This window comes from Salmo trutta, chromosome 12, assembly GCF_901001165.1.
Source record: "Salmo trutta chromosome 12, fSalTru1.1, whole genome shotgun sequence".
In the NCBI taxonomy this organism is placed as follows: Eukaryota; Metazoa; Chordata; class Actinopteri; order Salmoniformes; family Salmonidae; genus Salmo; species Salmo trutta.
Window position 1 is genome coordinate 91,181,524 of NC_042968.1, and position 18,884 is coordinate 91,200,407.

Consider the following 18,884-nt stretch of genomic DNA (forward strand, 5'->3'; position numbering starts at 1 on the left):
CTGTTCTTGGCGGTGAAAAGTGGACATTTTCTGAAGGTTGAAGGAAGGGGTGACGGTGGACATTTTCTGAAGGTTGAAGGATCTACAGGAGTACACACAAAGTATGCACATACTGTACATACCCATAGAAATTACATACACCCGAAAGACATCTTTCTATTTGATAAAATAGCCTTTGTAAAAAGATCCATGACATATGAGGAGCATTAAGATCACTAGTGTGCTAGAGTTTATTTTCTGTTCAGAAAACAGCTTGTCATTAACATGTTCTCCTACCCTCTTCCCCCTCCTCCTCTTCCCCCTTGTCCTCTTCCTCCTCCTTCTCTTCTTCTTAATCTTCCTGCCCCTCATCCTCCTCCTCCTATTCTTCCTCATCTTCCTCCTCCTCCTCCTCCCTCTATTTCTCTTCTTCCTCATCTTCCTCCTCCTCTTCCTTCTTCTCTTCATCCTCCCTCTTCCTCCTCTTTCTCTTCTTCTTCATCTTCCTCATCTTCCTCCTCCTAATTCTCCTCCTCCACCTCCTTCTCCTCCTCCTCTTCCTCCTCCTCCTCCTCCTCCACCTCCTCTTCCTCCTCCTCCTCTTCCTCCTCCTCCTCCTCCTCCTCCTCCTCCTCCTCTTCCTCCTCCCCTTCCTCCTCCTCCTCTTCCTCCTCCCCTTCCTCCTCCTCCTCTTCCTCCTCCCCTTCCTCCTCCTCCTCCTCCTCCCCTTCCTCCTCCTCCTCTTCCTCCTCCCCTTCCTCCTCCTCCTCCTCTTCCTCCTCCCCTTCCTCCTCCTCCTCCACCTCCTCCTCCTCCTCCTCCCCTTCCTCCTCCTCCTCCTCCACCTCCTCCTCTTCCTCCTCCCCTTCCTCCTCCTCCTCCTGTCTTTGTAGCTGACATTGATGACCTGAAGATCTGCTATGTGTTAAGAAACGAGGAGAACGCAACCACAGACCTCTTCCTCTTCTCTGTTGAAGACAACGGTAAGACTGTCACCCTGTTGACACACACACACACACACACACACACACACACACACGCGCTATGCAGTCTACTCAGTACTGCATTATTTTCAGCAAAATATTTAAATGCTGCATTTCTTGCTGGTTGTCTCCTGCATAGTTACCAGATTGTTGTCATGGAATTAGAGATGTTGTTATAATTGCTACAGACCTATATTGTTAAAATTGCTACAGACCTATATCCATCCTACCCTGCCTTTCTAAGGTCTTCGAAAGCCAAGTCAACAAACAGATTACCGACTATTTTGAATCCCACCGCACCCTCTCCGCTATGCAATCTGGTTTCAGAGCTGGTCATGGGTGCACCTCAGCCACGCTCAAGGTCCTAAACGACATCGTAACCGCCATCGATAAGAAACATTACTGTGCTGCCGTATTCATTGACCTGGCCAAAGCTTTTGACTCTGTTAATCACCACATCCTCATCGGCAGACTTAGTAGCCTTGGTTTCTCAAACGATTGCGTCGCCTGGTTCACCAACTACTTCTCTGACAGAGTTCAGTGTGTCAAATCGGAGGGCCTACTGTCTGGACCTCTGGCAGTCTCTATGGGGGTACCACAGGGTTCAATTCTTGGGCCAACTCTTTTCTCTGTATACATAAATGATGTCGCTCTTGCTGCTGGTGAATCTCTGATCCACCTCTACGCAGACGACACCATTCTGTATACTTCTGGCCCTTCTTTGGACACTGTGTTAACAACCCTCCAGACGAGCTTCAATGCCATTCAACTCTCCTTCCGTGGTCTCCAACTGCTCCTAAACACAAGTAAAACTAAATGCATGCTCTTCAACCGATCGCTGCCTGCACCTGCCCGCCCATCCAGCATTACTTCTCTGGACGGTTCTAACTTAGAATTTGTGGACAACTACAAATACCTAGGTGTCTGGTTAGACTGTAAACTCTCCTTCCAGACTCACATCAATCATCTCCAATCCAAAGTGAAATCTAGAATTGGCTTCCTATTTCGCAACAAAGCATCCTTCACTCATGCTGCCAAACATACCCTCGTAAAACTGACCATCCTACCAATCCTCGACTTCGGCGATGTCATTTACAAAATAGCCTCCAATACCCTACTCAACAAGCTGGATGCAGTCTATCACAGTGCCATCCGTTTTGTCACCAAAGCCCCATATACAACCCACCACTGCGACCTGTATGCTCTCGTTGGCTGGCCTTCACTTCATAATCGTCGCCAAACACATTGGCTCCAGGTCATCTACAAGACCCTGCTAGGTAAAGTCCCCCCTTATCTCCGCTCACTGGTCACCATAGCAGCACCCACCTGTAGCACGCGCTCCAGCAGGTATATCTCTCTGGTCACCCCTAAAGCCAACTCCTCCTTTGGTCGTCTCTCCTTCCAGTTCTCAGCTGCCAATGACTGGAACGAACTACAAAAATCTCTAAAACTGGAAACACTTATCTCCCTCACTAGCTTTAAGCACCAGCTGTCAGAGCAGCTCACAGATCTCTGCACCTGTACATAGCCCATCTTTAATTGAGCCCAAACTACTACCTTTTCCCCTACTGTATTTATTTATTTTATTTATTTTGCTCCTTTGCACCATATTATTTATATTTTAACTTTTAACTTTCTTCAAACTACAAATCTACCATTCCAGTGTTTTTCTTGCCATACTTTATTTACTTTGCCACCATGGCATTTTTTTGCCTTTACCTCCATTATCTCACATCATTTGCTCACATTGTATATAGTCTTATTCTTTTCTACTGCATCATTGATTGTATGTTGTTTTACTCCATGTGTAACTCTGTGTTTTTGTATGTTGTCGAACTGCTTTGCTTTATCTTGGCCAGGTCGCAATTGTAAATGAGAACTTGTTCTCAACTTGCCTACCTGGTTAAATAAAGGTGAAAAAAAAAATAAAAAAAATAATGGATTGCGAATAAAGGATATGATGTGAATAGCTGGAGGTAATATTGAAACAGCAATGAGAAAAAAGACTAATCAGCAAGACTATTTACATTTACATTACATTTAAGTCATTTAGCAGACGCTCTTATCCAGAGCGACTTACAAATTGGTGCATTCACCTATAATATCCAGTAGAACAAACAATTTACAATAGTGCATCTAAATCCTTTAAAGGGGGGGGGGGGGGGTTAGAAGGATTACTTAATCCTATCCCAGGTATTCCTTAAAGAGGTGGGGTTTCAGGTGTCTCCGGAAGGTGGTGATTGACTCCGCTGTCCTGGCATCGTGAGGGAGATTGTTCCACCATTGGGGTGCCAGAGCGGCGAACAGTTTTGATTGGGCTGAGCGGGAACTGCGCTTCCTCAGAGGTAGGGAGGCGAGCAGGCCAGAGGTGGATGAACGCAGTGCCCTTGTTTGGGTGTAGGGCCTGATCAGAGCCTGAAGGTACGGAGGTGCCGTTCCCCTCACAGCTCCGTAGGCAAGCACCATGGTCTTGTAGCGGATGCGAGCTTCAACTGGAAGCCAGTGGAGAGAGCGGAGGAGCGGGGTGACGTGAGAGAACTTGGGAAGGTTGAACACCAGACGGGCTGCGGCGTTCTGGATGAGTTGTAGGGGTTTGATGGCACAGGCAGGGAGCCCAGCCAACAGCGAGTTGCAGTAATCCAGACGGGAGATGACAAGTGCCTGGATTAGGACCTGCGCCGCTTCCTGTGTGAGGCAGGGTCGTACTCTGCGAATGTTGTAGAGCATGAACCTACAGGATCGGGTCACCGCCTTGATGTTAGTGGAGAACGACAGGGTGTTGTCCAGGATCACGCCAAGGTTCTTAGCACTCTGGGAGGAGGACACAAGGGAGTTGTCAACCGTGATGGCGAGATCATGGAACGGGCAGTCCTTCCCCGGGAGGAAGAGCAGCTCCGTCTTGCCGAGGTTCAGCTTGAGGTGGTGATCCGTCATCCACACTGATATGTCTGCCAGACATGCAGAGATGCGATTCGCCACCTGGTTGTCAGAAGGGGGAAAGGAGAAGATTAATTGTGTGTCGTCTGCATAGCAATGATAGGAGAGACCGTGTGAGGATATGACAGAGCCAAGTGACTTGGTGTATAGCGAGAATAGGAGAGGGCCTAGAACAGAGCCCTGGGGGACACCAGTGGTGAGAGCACGTGGTGCGGAGACAGCTTCTCGCCACGCCACCTGGTAGGAGCGACCTGTCAGGTAGGACGCAATCCAAGCGTGGGCCGCGCCGGAGATGCCCAGCTCGGAGAGGGTGGAGAGGAGGATCTGATGGTTCACAGTATCAAAGGCAGCAGATAGGTCTAGAAGGATGAGAGCAGAGGAGAGAGAGTTAGCTTTAGCAGTGCGGAGAGCCTCCGTGACACAGAGAAGAGCAGTCTCAGTTGAATGCCCAGTCTTGAAACCTGACTGATTAGGATCAAGAAGGTCGTTCTGAGAGAGATAGCAGGAGAGCTGGCCGAGGACGGCACGTTCAAGAGTTTTGGAGAGAAAAGAAAGAAGGGATACTGGTCTGTAGTTGTTGACTATAGAGGAACACATGAGACTCTAAGACATGTAGACATGTACTGTACTGTCTGCATTGTGAATTCACGTGGAATTCTAACCGGCACAAAATGGCAGTTTAAACATTAAGAAAAATGGTCCAATTGTCACATCCCTACTATGTATTAGCGACACACACACACGCACACACACACACACACACACACACACACACACACACACACACACACACACACACACACACACACACACACACACACACACACACACACACACACACACACAAACTGAGCTATCCTCGGGGCTAAGGGGTTGTCACAAAGCAGTGGTTGATATTGAAGTTCTCTGACCAGTCAGTCAAAGCGGCTGATAATGAGAGCCTATGGCTAAGTAGAGGGCCAGGCTTTGTGTGTGTGTGTGTGTGTGTACGTGTACGTGCGTGTTTGTGTGCATCGTCAGGGCGATTAATAATGATAGCTCAGGGTTGTAAAGTGGGGCAGTGCCCCAAGCAACAGACTAGTAATTACTGACATTACATATTATAGGGCTGTGTTACAGGCGAAGACTAGGAAGAGACAACTTTTGAAGAGCTGTGTTAGTGGGGTAGACTGGGGACAGACACATTTTTACAAGGCTGTGTTAGTGGGGTAGACTGGGGACAGACACATTTTTACAGGGCTGTGTTAGTGGGGTAGACTGGGGACAGACACATTTTTACAAGGCTGTGTTAGTGGGGTAGACTGGGGACAAACACATTTTTACAGGGCTGTGTTAGTGGGGTAGACTGGGGACAGACACATTTTTACAAGGCTGTGTTAGTGGGGTAGACTGGGGACAGACACATTTTTACAAGGCTGTGTTAGTGGGGTAGACTGGGGACAGACACATTTTTACTAGGCTGTGTTAGTGGGGTAGACTGGGGACAAACACATTTTTACAGGGCTGTGTTAGTGGGGTAGACTGGGGACAGACACATTTTTACAGGGCTGTGTTAGTGGGGTAGACTGGGGACAGACACATTTTTACAAGGCTGTGTTAGTGGGGTAGACTGGGGACAGACACATTTTTACAAGGCTGTGTTAGTGGGGTAGACTGGGGACAGACACATTTTTACAAGGCTATGTTAGTGGGGTAGACTGGGGACAGACACATTTTTACAGGGCTGTGTTAGTGGGGTAGACTGGGACAGACACATTTTACAAGGCTGTGTTAGTGGGGTAGACTGGGGACAGACACATTTTACAAGGCTGTGTTAGTGGGGTAGACTGGGGACAGACACATTTTTACAAGGCTGTGTTATGGGGTAGACTGGGGACAGACACATTTTTACAAGGCTGTGTTAGTGGGGTAGACTGGGGACAGACACATTTTTACAAGGCTGTGTTAGTGGGGTAGACTGGGGACAGACACATTTTTACAAGGCTGTGTTAGTGGGGTAGACTGGGGACAGACACATTTTTACAAGGGCTGTGTTAGTGGGGTAGACTGGGGACAGACACATTTTTACAAGGCTGTGTTAGTTGGGGTAGACTGGGGACAGACACATTTTTACAAGGCTGTGTTAGTGGGGTAGACTGGGGGACAGACACATTTTTACAAGGATGTGTTAGTGGGGTAACTGGGGACAGACACATTTTTACAAGGCTGTGTTAGTGGGGTAGACTGGGGAACAGACACATTTTACAAGGGCCTAGTGTTAGTTGGGGTAGACTGGGGAACAGGACACATTTTTAAACAAGGGCTGGGTTAGTGGGGTAAGAACTGGGGACAGACAACATTTTTACAAGGCTGTGGTAGGTGGGGTAGAACTGGGGACAGACACTTTTACAAGGCTGTTGTTAGTGGGGTAGAACCTGGGGACAGACCATTTTTAAACAAGGCTGTGTTAGTGGGGTAGACTGGGGACAGACACATTTTTACAAGGCTTGTGTTAGTGGGGGGTAGACTGGGGACAGACACATTTTTACAAGGCTGTGTTAGTGGGGTAGACTGGGGACAGACACATTTTTACAAGGCTAGTGTTTAGTGGGGTAGACTGGGGACAGACACATTTTACAAGGCTGTGTTAGTGGGGTAGACTGGGGACAGACACATTTTTACAAGGCTGTGTGTAGTGGGGGTAGACTGGGGACAGACACATTTTACAAGGCTGTGTTAGTGGGGTAGACTGGGGACAGACACATTTTTACAAGGCTGTGTTAGTGGGTAGACTGGGGACAGACACATTTTTACAGGGCTGTGTTAGTGGGGTAGACTGGGGACAGACACATTTTTACAGGGCTGTGTTAGTGGGGTAGACTGGGGACAGACACATTTTTACAAGGCTGTGCTAGTGGGGTAGACTGGGGACAGACACATTTTACAGGGCTGTGTTAGTGGGGTAGACTGGGGACAGACACATTTTTACAAGGCTGTGTTAGTGGGGTAGACTGGGGACAGACACATTTTTACAGGGCTGTGTTAGTGGGGTAGACTGGGGACAGACACATTTTTACAAGGCTGTGTTAGTGGGGTAGACTGGGGACAAACACATTTTTACAGGGCTGTGTTAGTGGGGTAGACTGGGGACAGACACATTTTTACAAGGCTGTGTTAGTGGGGTAGACTGGGGACAGACACATTTTTACAAGGCTGTGTTAGTGGGGTAGACTGGGGACAGACACATTTTTACAAGGCTGTGTTAGTGGGGTAGACTGGGGACAAACACATTTTTACAGGGCTGTGTTAGTGGGGTAGACTGGGGACAGACACATTTTTACAGGGCTGTGTTAGTGGGGTAGACTGGGGACAGACACATTTTTACAAGGCTGTGTTAGTGGGGTAGACTAGGGACAGACACATTTTTACAAGGCTGTGTTAGTGGGGTAGACTGGGGACAGACACATTTTTACAAGGCTGTGTTAGTGGGGTAGACTGGGGACAGACACATTTTTACAGGGCTGTGTTAGTGGGGTAGACTGGGGACAGACACATTTTTACAAGGCTGTGTTAGTGGGGTAGACTGGGGACAGACACATTTTTACAAGGCTGTGTTAGTGGGGTAGACTGGGGACAGACACATTTTTTACAAGGCTGTGTTAGTGGGGTAGACTGGGGACAGACACATTTTTACAGGGCTGTGTTAGTGGGGTAGACTGGGGACAGACACATTTTTACAGGGCTGTGTTAGTGGGGTAGACTGGGGACAGACACATTTTTACAGGGCTGTGTTAGTGGGGTAGACTGGGGACAGACACATTTTTACAAGGCTGTGTTAGTGGGGTAGACTGGGGACAAACACATTTTTACAGGGCTGTGTTAGTGGGGTAGACTGGGGACAGACACATTTTTACAAGGCTGTGTTAGTGGGGTAGACTGGGGACAGACACATTTTTACAAGGCTGTGTTAGTGGGGTAGACTGGGGACAAACACATTTTTACAGGGCTGTGTTAGTGGGGGTAGACTGGGGACAGACACATTTTTACAGGGCTGTGTTAGTGGGGTAGACTGGGGACAGACACATTTTTACAAGGCTGTGTTAGTGGGGTAGACTAGGGACAGACACATTTTTACAAGGCTGTGTTAGTGGGGTAGACTGGGGACAGACACATTTTTACAAGGCTGTGTTAGTGGGGTAGACTGGGGACAGACACATTTTTACAGGGCTGTGTTAGTGGGGTAGACTGGGGACAGACACATTTTACAAGGCTGTGTTAGTGGGGTAGACTGGGGACAGACACATTTTTACAAGGCTGTGTTAGTGGGGTAGACTGGGGACAGACACATTTTTACAAGGCTGTGTTAGTGGGGTAGACTGGGGACAGACACATTTTTACAGGGCTGTGTTAGTGGGGTAGACTGGGGACAGACACATTTTTACAGGGCTGTGTTAGTGGGGTAGACTGGGGACAGACACATTTTTACAGGGCTGTGTTAGTGGGGTAGACTGGGGACAGACACATTTTACAAGGCTGTGTTAGTGGGGTAGACTGGGGACAGACACATTTTACAAGGCTGTGTTAGTGGGGTAGACTGGGGACAGACACATTTTTACAAGGCTGTGTTAGTGGGGTAGACTCGGGACAGACACATTTTTACAGGGCTGTGTTAGTGGGGTAGACTGGGGACAGACACATTTTTACAGGGCTGTGTTAGTGGGGTAGACTGGGGACAGACACATTTTTACAGGGCTGTGTTAGTGGGGTAGACTGGGGACAGACACATTTTTACAGGGCTGTGTTAGTGGGGTAGACTGGGGACAGACACATTCTTACAAGGCTGTGTTAGTGGGGTAGACTGGGGACAGACACATTTTTACAGGGCTGTGTTAGTGGGGTAGACTGGGGACAGACACATTTTTACAGGGCTGTGTTAGTGGGGTAGACTGGGGACAGACACATTTTTACAGGGCTGTGTTAGTGGGTAGACTGGGGACAGACACATTTTTACAGGGCTGTGTTAGTGGGGTAGACTGGGGACAGACACATTTTTACAAGGCTGTGTTAGTGGGGTAGACTGGGGACAGACACATTTTTACAAGGCTGTGTTAGTGGGGTAGACTGGGGACAGACACATTTTTACAAGGCTGTGTTAGTGGGGTAGACTCGGGACAGACACATTTTTACAAGGCTGTGTTAGTGGGGTAGACTGGGGACAGACACATTTTTACAAGGCTGTGTTAGTGGGGTAGACTGGGGACAGACACATTTTTACAGGGCTGTGTTAGTGGGGTAGACTGGGGACAAACACATTTTGACAGGGCTGTGTTAGTGGGGTAGACTGGGGACAAACACATTTTTACAGGGCTGTGTTAGTGGGGTAGACTGGGGACAAACACATTTTTACAAGGCTGTGTTAGTGGGGTAGACAGGAGACAGACACATTTTTACAAGGCTGTGTTAGTGGGGTAGACTGGGGACAAACACATTTTTACAAGGCTGTGTTAGTGGGGTAGACTGGGGACAGACACATTTTTACAGGGCTGTGTTAGTGGGGTAGACTGGGGACAGACACATTTTTACAGGGCTGTGTTAGTGGGGTAGACTGGGGACAGACACATTTTTACAGGGCTGTGTTAGTGGGGTAGACTGGGGACAGACACATTTTTACAAGGCTGTGTTAGTGGGGTAGACTGGGGACAGACACATTTTTACAAGGCTGTGTTAGTGGGGTAGACTGGGGACAGACACATTTTTACAAGGCTGTGTTAGTGGGGTAGACTCGGGACAGACACATTTTTACAAGGCTGTGTTAGTGGGGTAGACTGGGGACAGACACATTTTTACAAGGCTGTGTTAGTGGGGTAGACTGGGGACAGACACATTTTTACAGGGCTGTGTTAGTGGGGTAGACTGGGGACAAACACATTTTGACAGGGCTGTGTTAGTGGGGTAGACTGGGGACAAACACATTTTTACAGGGCTGTGTTAGTGGGGTAGACTGGGGACAAACACATTTTTACAAGGCTGTGTTAGTGGGGTAGACAGGAGACAGACACATTTTTACAAGGCTGTGTTAGTGGGGTAGACTGGGGACAAACACATTTTTACAAGGCTGTGTTAGTGGGGTAGACAGGGGACAGACACATTTTTACAAGGCTGTGTTAGTGGGGTAGACTGGGGACAGACACATTTTTACAGGGCTGTGTTAGTGGGGTAGACTGGGGACAGACACATTTTTACAGGGCTGTGTTAGTGGGGTAGACTGGGGACAGACACATTTTTACAGGGCTGTGTTAGTGGGGTAGACTGGGGACAGACACATTTTTACAAGGCTGTGTTAGTGGGGTAGACTGGGGACAGACACATTTTTACAGGGCTGTGTTAGTGGGGTAGACTGGGGACAGACACATTTTTACAGGGCTGTGTTAGTGGGGTAGACTGGGGACAGACACATTTTTACAGGGCTGTGTTAGTGGGGTAGACTGGGGACAGACACATTTTTACAGGGCTGTGTTAGTGGGGTAGACTGGGGACAGACACATTTTTACAAGGCTGTGTTAGTGGGGTAGACTGGGGACAGACACATTTTTACAAGGCTGTGTTAGTGGGGTAGACTGGGGACAGACACATTTTTACAAGGCTGTGTTAGTGGGGTAGACTGGGGACAGACACATTTTTACAAGGCTGTGTTATTGGGGTAGACTGGGGACAGACACATTTTTACAAGGCTGTGTTAGTGGGGTAGACTGGGGACAGACACATTTTTACAGGGCTGTGTTAGTGGGGTAGACTGGGGACAAACACATTTTTACAGGGCTGTGTTAGTGGGGTAGACTGGGGACAAACACATTTTTACAAGGCTGTGTTAGTGGGGTAGACAGGAGACAGACACATTTTTACAAGGCTGTGTTAGTGGGGTAGACTGGGGACAAACACATTTTTACAAGGCTGTGTTAGTGGGGTAGACAGGGGACAGACACATTTTTACAAGGCTGTGTTAGTGGGGTAGACAGGGGACAGACACATTTTTACAAGGCTGTGTTAGTGGGGTAGACTGGGGACAAACACATTTTTACAAGGCTGTATTAGTGGGGTAGACTGGGGACAGACACATTTTTACAAGGCTGTGTTAGTGGGGTAGACTGGGGACAGACAAATTTTTACAAGGCTGTGTTAGTGGGGTAGACTGGGGACAGACACATTTTTACAAGGCTGTGTTAGTGGGGTAGACTGGGGACAGACACATTTTTACAGGGCTGTGTTAGTAGGGTAGACTGGGGACAGACACATTTTTACAGGGCTGTGTTAGTGGGGTAGACTGGGGACAGACACATTTTTACAGGGCTGTGTTAGTGGGGTAGACTGGGGACAGACACATTTTTACAAGGCTGTGTTAGTGGGGTAGACTGGGGACAAACACATTTTTACAAGGCTGTGTTAGTGGGGTAGACTGGGGACAGACACATTTTTACAAGGCTGTGTTAGAGTGGATGATTAGGGAGCTTTTTACAGGTTTAACATCTGGACTGACTGTAGTTAACTGTAGTATTTTGACTGGAGGTAGGGTTTGTTCCCATGCTGACAGGAGTAGGTGGGTGTGAGTGGCGGTGGGGGTGGGATGGCGTGGGAGGGCATTGTGTCTATGTGATGTATGTGAATTCCACAGCTTTCCTAACCACAAATGACATGTTTAACGGTCTAACCCTCTCACCTCACCAATCACCCGATAACCTTACCCTTGGCTAAGAACCAATACTTAAGAATGACCTATAACCCTGAGAACCAATAGTTAAGAATGACCTATAACCCCTGAGAACCAATAGTTAAGCATGACCTATAGTATAACCCTAGATAAATAATGAAATGACAAATTGCTATAGTACTTGTTCATCAATTCTGCAACAGATGCTGTTCTATTGACATCAAGCATCTAGTGCGGCCATGTAGAGACTACCATATCAATGGCCATCTATTGACCCCTACCTCATTACGACAGGTATAGGAGATCTCTTTCTGTTTGTCTGTCTATCTATTCTCCCTCTCAGCCCCTCGTTGCTGCTTGAAGAGAACAACCCTTGCAGTGAGAGCCTCTCTCTCTTCTCCTTCTCCTCTCCTTCTCCTCTTTCTCCTTTCTTTATATCGTTCCGTAGGGTGTTGGGCAAAACCCCATCCAGCCCTCTAACCCAGACCCTTAGCCCCCGATTTAACTGTTAATACAGCTACAGACCACCCCAGCACCGCCTTACAGACCCCACCCAGCCCTTTAACCCAGACCCCACCCAGCCCTTTAACCCAGACCCCACCCAGCCCTTCAACCCAGACCCCTAACCCCCTGTACCTAGCCAGCAAACAATAATGAGTCGTTGACACAACGTCTCAAGAACGTTCAGGGGATGTTCAGGGACCATGACACAACATTCCAAGAACATTCTAAAAACGTCTTCGAGGACGTCCCCGGGACAAACCGGAAACTATAAAAAGTTCCCCCAGAGAACGTTCCCTTGGGACCATCATGCAACGTCCTAAGGACTAGTAAAAGGAAAGTCCTGAGAACGTCCTGAGAACGTCCTAAAAAAGTCTCCTGACATGGTCCTTAGTGACATCCTGGTAACATATAGGGAACTACACAAAGGTCCCCCAGAGAACTTTACCTTGAACGTCAGTGGGATAACCCTTAACCCAATGGGAATGTCGCTGAATGCCCTCAGGATGTCCCCAGTTTGCTGGGTAACCCCCTAAGCCATATATATAACCCTCAATACAGCTCAGGTCCCAGCCACCCCCATACAACTCTACTACCCCATTAAAACCCCCAGTCACCCCCATACAACTCCATTACCCCTTACACTACCCCATTAAAGACCCAGCCACCCCCATACAACTCCACTACCTCATTAAAACCCCCATACACCCCCATACAACTCCACTACCCCTTCCACTACCCCATTAAAGACCCAGCCACCCCATACAACTCCACTACCCCATTAAAGACCCAGCCACCCCATACAACTCCACTACCTCATTAAAAACCCCAGCCACTCCCATACAACTCCACTACCCCTTCCACTACCCCATTAAAGACCCAGCCACCCCATACAACTCCACTACCTCATTAAAACCCCCAGCCACCCCCATACAACTCCACTACCTCATTAAAAACCCCAGCCACTCCCATACAACTCCACTACCCCTTCCACTACCCCATTAAAGACCCAGCCACCCCATACAACTCCACTACCTCATTAAAACCCCCAGCCACCCCCATACAACTCCACTACCTCATTAAAAGCCCCAGCCACTCCCATACAACTCAACTACACCTTCCAGTACCCCATTAAAGACCCAGCCACCCCCATACAACTCCACTACCTCATTAAAACCCCCAGCCACCCCCATATAACTCCACTACCTCATTAATGTCAAGAGGTGAGTGTAGCTGGTGCATGGAAGTCAGGCGCAGGAGAGCAGAGATGATTGGACAAAGCACTTTACTGAGGCAATCATAATAACAGAACGCAACTGCGTCACAAAACGAATGCCCAAAGAATAAGTGAGGCGGCACAAAGTACAAAGTACAAATAACAAAGTACAAAGTACCGGCTGCCACAAAGCACGGGTGTAAAACAAAACCCGGCTCAAACCAGCCGGGAACGTGCCCACCTGACAATTAACAATTTCACACACAGACATGGGGGGTAACAGAGGGTTAAATACACGACAAGTAGCTGATTAGCTAGCTAGCTGCTTGGCTAAACACAGAACATCAGCGTACTGTTATCTGATTGGCTAAACACAGAACATCAGCGTACTGTTATCTGATTGGCTAAACGGACCCTTCTCATCTCTTTTGCTAAGATTTTACATGTTGAATCTTGGAATTTCCAGCAGCCGACATGAGACGCTCTAAAACAAAATCAAGCAAACTGTGGTCTAAAAGTGCGTAAAACTGTCTCATTTACATTACATTTAAGTCATTTAGCAGACGCTCTTATCCAGAGCGACTTACAAATTGGTGCATTCACCCCATGATATCCAGTGGAACAACCACTTTACAATAGTGCATCTAAATCTTCTGGGGGGGGTTAGAAGGACCACTCCATCCTATCCCAGGTACTCCTTAAAGAGGTGGGGTTTCAGGTGTCTCCGGAAGGTGGTGATTGACTCCGCTGTCCTGGCGTCCTGGTGTCGTCTCGTCTTGTCTGTTGTATCTAACAGGTCTGTTATGGTCCTGTCTCATCTGTTGTATCTGAACAGGTCTGTTATGGTCCTGTCTCATCTGTTGTACCTGAACAGGTCTGGTATGGTCCTGTCTCAGCTGTTGTACCTGAACAGGTCTGTTATGGTTCTGTCTCATCTGTTGTATCTAACAGGTCTGTTATGGTCCTGTCTCGTCTGTTGTATTTAACAGGTCTGTTATGGTCCTGTCTCGTCTGTTGTATCTGAACAGGTCTGTTATGGTCCTGTCTTGTCTGTTGTATTTAACAGGTCTGTTATGGTCCTGTCTCATCTGTTGTATCTGAACAGGTCTGTTATGGTCCTGTCTCATCTGTTGTATCTGAACAGGTCTGTTATGGTCCTGTCTTGTCTGTTGTATTTAACAGGTCTGTTATGGTCCTGTCTCATCTGTTGTATCTGAACAGGTCTGTTATGGTCCTGTCTCGTCTGTTGTATCTGAACAGGTCTGTTATGGTCCTGTCTTGTCTGTTGTATTTAACAGGTCTGTTATGGTCCTGTCTCATCTGTTGTATCTGAACAGGTCTGTTATGGTCCTGTCTCGTCTGTTGTATCTGAACAGGTCTGTTATGGTCCTGTCTCGTCTGTTGTATCTGAACAGGTCTGTTATGGTCCTGTCTCGTCTGTTGTATCTGAACAGGTCTGTTATGGTCCTGTCTCATCTGTTGTACCTGAACAGGTCTGTTATGGTCCTGTCTCATCTGTTGTACCTGAACAGGTCTGTTATGGTCCTGTCTCGTCTGTTGTACCTGAACAGGTCTGTTATGGTCCTGTCTCGTCTGTTGTATCTGAACAGGTCTGTTATGGTCCTGTCTTGTCTGTTGTATCTGAACAGGTCTGTTATGGTCCTGTCTCATCTGTTGTATCTGAACAGGTCTGTTATGGTCCTGTCTCATCTGTTGTATCTGAACAGGTCTGTTATGGTCCTGTCTCGTCTGTTGTACCTGAACAGGTCTGTTATGGTCCTGTCTCGTCTGTTGTACCTGAACAGGTCTGTTATGGTCCTGTCTTGTCTGTTGTATCTGAACAGGTCTGTTATGGTCCCGTCTCGTCTGCTGTTATGGTCCTCCTCTGGGAAGAGTGTCTTTAGAGACTGAATTGTCTAAAATTGTTTTTAGTTTTTTTGTGTGTAAACGCTTTTGAACCTTTGCTTTCAAATATCTTTTTGTGTTTGATCAGTGAGAAAAGGATGAAAGGGTATATGTTTTGAGGATTCAAACTTTACTTAAGTTTAGATGTATACTTATTAACCAGCAGAGTAGCTGCATACCTCTGTGTGTGTGTGTGTGTGTGTGTGTGTGTGTGTGTGTGTCTCAGCTTCATTAGTGGCTGTGTTCCTGGCAATACTTCACGACTACTCTTAGGCTTAAACATGTTGTTGCCATGGTTACCCTTCAGTTGTCTCAACCCCTGACCTCTCTCTGTTAGCTAACCTACCCATATTGGTTTACGTAAGAGTGGCAACACACACACACACACACACACACACACACACACACACACACACACACACATGTCCCCTGGCTGATGACAGTAATCCGTTGTACGTTTTCCCGGACCCCTCTCTCCCTCTCTCCCTCTCTCTCTTTCACCTTATCTCTCTATATTTATCCCCTTCTCCCTCTCTCTGTCTCTCTGTCTTCATCTCTACCCTCTCTCTCTCTCCCTCTTCCCTCTCTCTCTCTCTCTCCCTCTTCTCTCTCTCTCTCTCTCTCTCTCTCTCTCTCTCTCTCTCTCTCTTTCTCTCCCTCTTTCTCTCTCTCTCTCTCTCTCTCTCTCTCCCTCTCCCCTCTCTCCCCTCTCTCTCTCTCTCCTCTCTCTCTCTCTCTCTCTCTCTCTCTCTCTCTCTCTCTCTCTCTCTCCCTCTCTCCCTCTCTCTCTCCCTCTCCCCTCTCTCTCAAATCAAATCAAATCAAATCAAATTTATTTATATAGCCCTTCGTACATCAGCTGAAATCTCAAAGTGCTGTACAGAAACCCAGCCTAAAACCCCAAACAGCAAGCAATGCATGTGAAAGAAGCACGGTGGCTGGGAAAAACTCCCTAGGAAAAACTCCTGAGAAAGGCCAAAAACCTAGGAAGAAACCTAGAGAGGAACCAGGCTATGAGGGGTGGCCAGTCCTCTTCTGGCTGTGCCGGGTGGATATTATAACAGAACATGGTCAAGATGTTAAAATGTTCGTAAATGACCAGCATGGTCAAATAATAATAATCATAGTAATTGTCGAGGGTGCAACAAGCACGTCCGGTGAACAGGTCAGGGTTCCGTAGCCGCAGGCAGAACAGTTGAAACTGGAGCAGCAGCATGGCCAGGTGGACTGGGGACAGCAAGGAGTCATCATGCCAGGTAGTCCTAGGGCTCAGGTCCTCCGAGAGAAAGAAAGAAAGAGAGAATTAGAGAGAGCATATTTACATTCACACAGGACACCGGATAAGACAAGAGAATACTCCAGATGTAACAGACTGACCCTAGCCCCCCGACACATAAACTACTGCAGCATAAATACTGGAGGCTGAGACAGGAGGGATCAGAAGACACTGTGGCCCCATCCGATGATACCCCCGGACAGGGCCAAACAGGCAGGATATAACCCCACCCACTTTGCCAAAGCACAGCCCCCACACCACTAGAGGGATATCTACAACCACCAACTTACCGTCCAAAGACAAGGCCGAGTATAGCCCACAAAGATCTCCGCCACGGCACAACCCAAGGGGGGGGCGCCAACCCTCTCTCTCTCTCTCCTCTCTCTCTCTCTCTCCCTCTCCCTCTCGCTCTCTCTCTCCCTCTCCCCTCTCCCTCTCCCCTCTCTCTCTCTCTCCTCTCTCTCTCTCTCTCCCTCTCTCTCTCTCTCGCTCTCTCTCCCTCTCCCCTCTCCCTCTCCCCTCTCTCTCTCCCTCTCCCCTCTCCCTCTCCCCTCTCTCTCTCCCTCTCCCCTCTCCCTCTCCCCTCTCTCTCCCTCTCTCTCTCTCTCTCTCTCTCCCTCTCCCTCTCCCCTCTCTCTCTCTCTCTCGCTCTCTCTTTCTCCTCTTAACATTTTACATTTAAGTCATTAGCAGATGCTCTTATCCAGAGCGATTTACATTTGTGCATTCATCTTTAAGATAGCTAGGTGAGACATATCACAACATATCACAATCGTAGCAAGAACATTTCCCCTCAACAAAGTAGCTGTCCTGACATTAGGGGGACGCTTGTTCCACCATTGGGGTGCCAGGACAGAGAAGAGCTTTGACTGGGCTGAGCGGGTGCTGCTCTCCCGTAGGAGTGGGAGGACCAAGAGACCAGAGGTGGCAGAACGGAGTGCTCAGGTTGGTATGTAGGGTTTGAGTATTGCCTGAAGGTAAGGAGGGGTAGTTCCTCTTGCTGCTCCATAGGTAAGCACCATGGTCTTGAAGATGAGGTGAGATTCTATTGGAAGCCAGAGGAGGGGCACATACGTGGAGCCCAGCCAATGGGATAATGGATGTTGTAGAGCAAGAGTTCCTAAACTTTTTCACTCAGGCCCCCCCTTTCATTATTGGGGAACATCTATCCCCCCCACCTGCACCACGTCTAATTCTATGGGCACCGGTCCTTTTCATGACAAACTGTTCACACCCCTTTTGTTGGCGGAGAGAAAATTTTGCAGAAGCGTATTTCCTGCAATTACTATACATTTGGCCATGTCTAATGTTTATTCATGTGATATTTAAGTTACTCGAACATTACTAGAAAAATACATGTGACAAAAAAAAAAAACGAGTTAAAAAAAACAAAAAACATCAGCAGACATTTAGTTGATCTGGACATTTCTGACAAGTTATAAATAACTTTCTAAGGTCTGAAATGACTGTCATGACAAGAGGAACACTGAGGATGCAATAACCGATTTCAAAGTTTCACCTTGTGAATTCTACTAGTACAACTTTCATGAGTAAGATGAAAGTAGGACTGAGTTCCTTCAACAAATCTAACCTCGGGAAACACTATTGTAGAGCATGAACCTGCAGGAGTGAGTCACTGCTTTGATGTTTGCAGAGAATGACAGGGTGTTGTCCAGGGGTCATGCAAATGTCCTTTGCACTCTGGCAAGGGGACACTGTGGAGTTGTCAACCGTGATGCAGAGGTCTTGGAGCGGGCAGGCCTTTCCCGGGAGGAAGAGCAGCTTCTGTTTTGTTGAGGTTGAGCTTGAGGAGGTGGGCCGAGTTTCAAGATGAGATGTCTGCCAGGCATGTAGAGATGCGTGTTGCTACCTGGGTGTCAGAAGGGGGGGGGGGGGGGGGGGGGGCGACGACAATTATCTCTCTAGTGAGTACCGTGCAGATTAAGCATAAACATAACCTTAAATATCCTTAAAACATGATCAACAACAACATATCAACAAAGCAAAATGAAAACCTAAAACTGCTACAGAGATACTCTACATGACCAAGAGTATGTGGACATCTGCTCGTCAAACATCTCCTTCCAAACTCATGGGGATTAATATGGAGTTCGTCTCCCCCTTCTGCTACTATAACATTGTCATTGTAAATAAGAATTTGTTCTTATATGACTTGCCTAGTTAAATAAAGGTTAAATATTTTATTTGATTTTATAAACAACAGCCTCCACTCTTCTGGGAAGGCTTTCCACTAGATGTTGGAACATTGCTGCGGAGACTTGCTTCCATTCAGCCACAAGAGCATTAGTGAGGTCGGGCACTGATGTTGGGCGATTAGTCCTGGCTCACAGTCAACGTTCCAATTCATCCCAAAGGTGTTCCATGGGCTGCAGGTCAGGGTTC

At 47.7% G+C, this 18,884-nt stretch overlaps 1 protein-coding gene across 1 annotated transcript in view; it reads left to right on the top strand.

Moving 5' to 3' along the window:
• frem2a (FRAS1 related extracellular matrix 2a) overlaps positions 1–18,884 on the top strand; it is a 193,585-nt gene that overhangs the window by 21,560 nt on the left and 153,141 nt on the right. Inside the window, exon 3 of the mRNA XM_029766741.1 lies at positions 873–962. Within this exon, the coding sequence (XP_029622601.1) occupies positions 873–962 (90 nt within the window). The remainder of the gene's footprint in view (positions 1–872; positions 963–18,884) is intronic.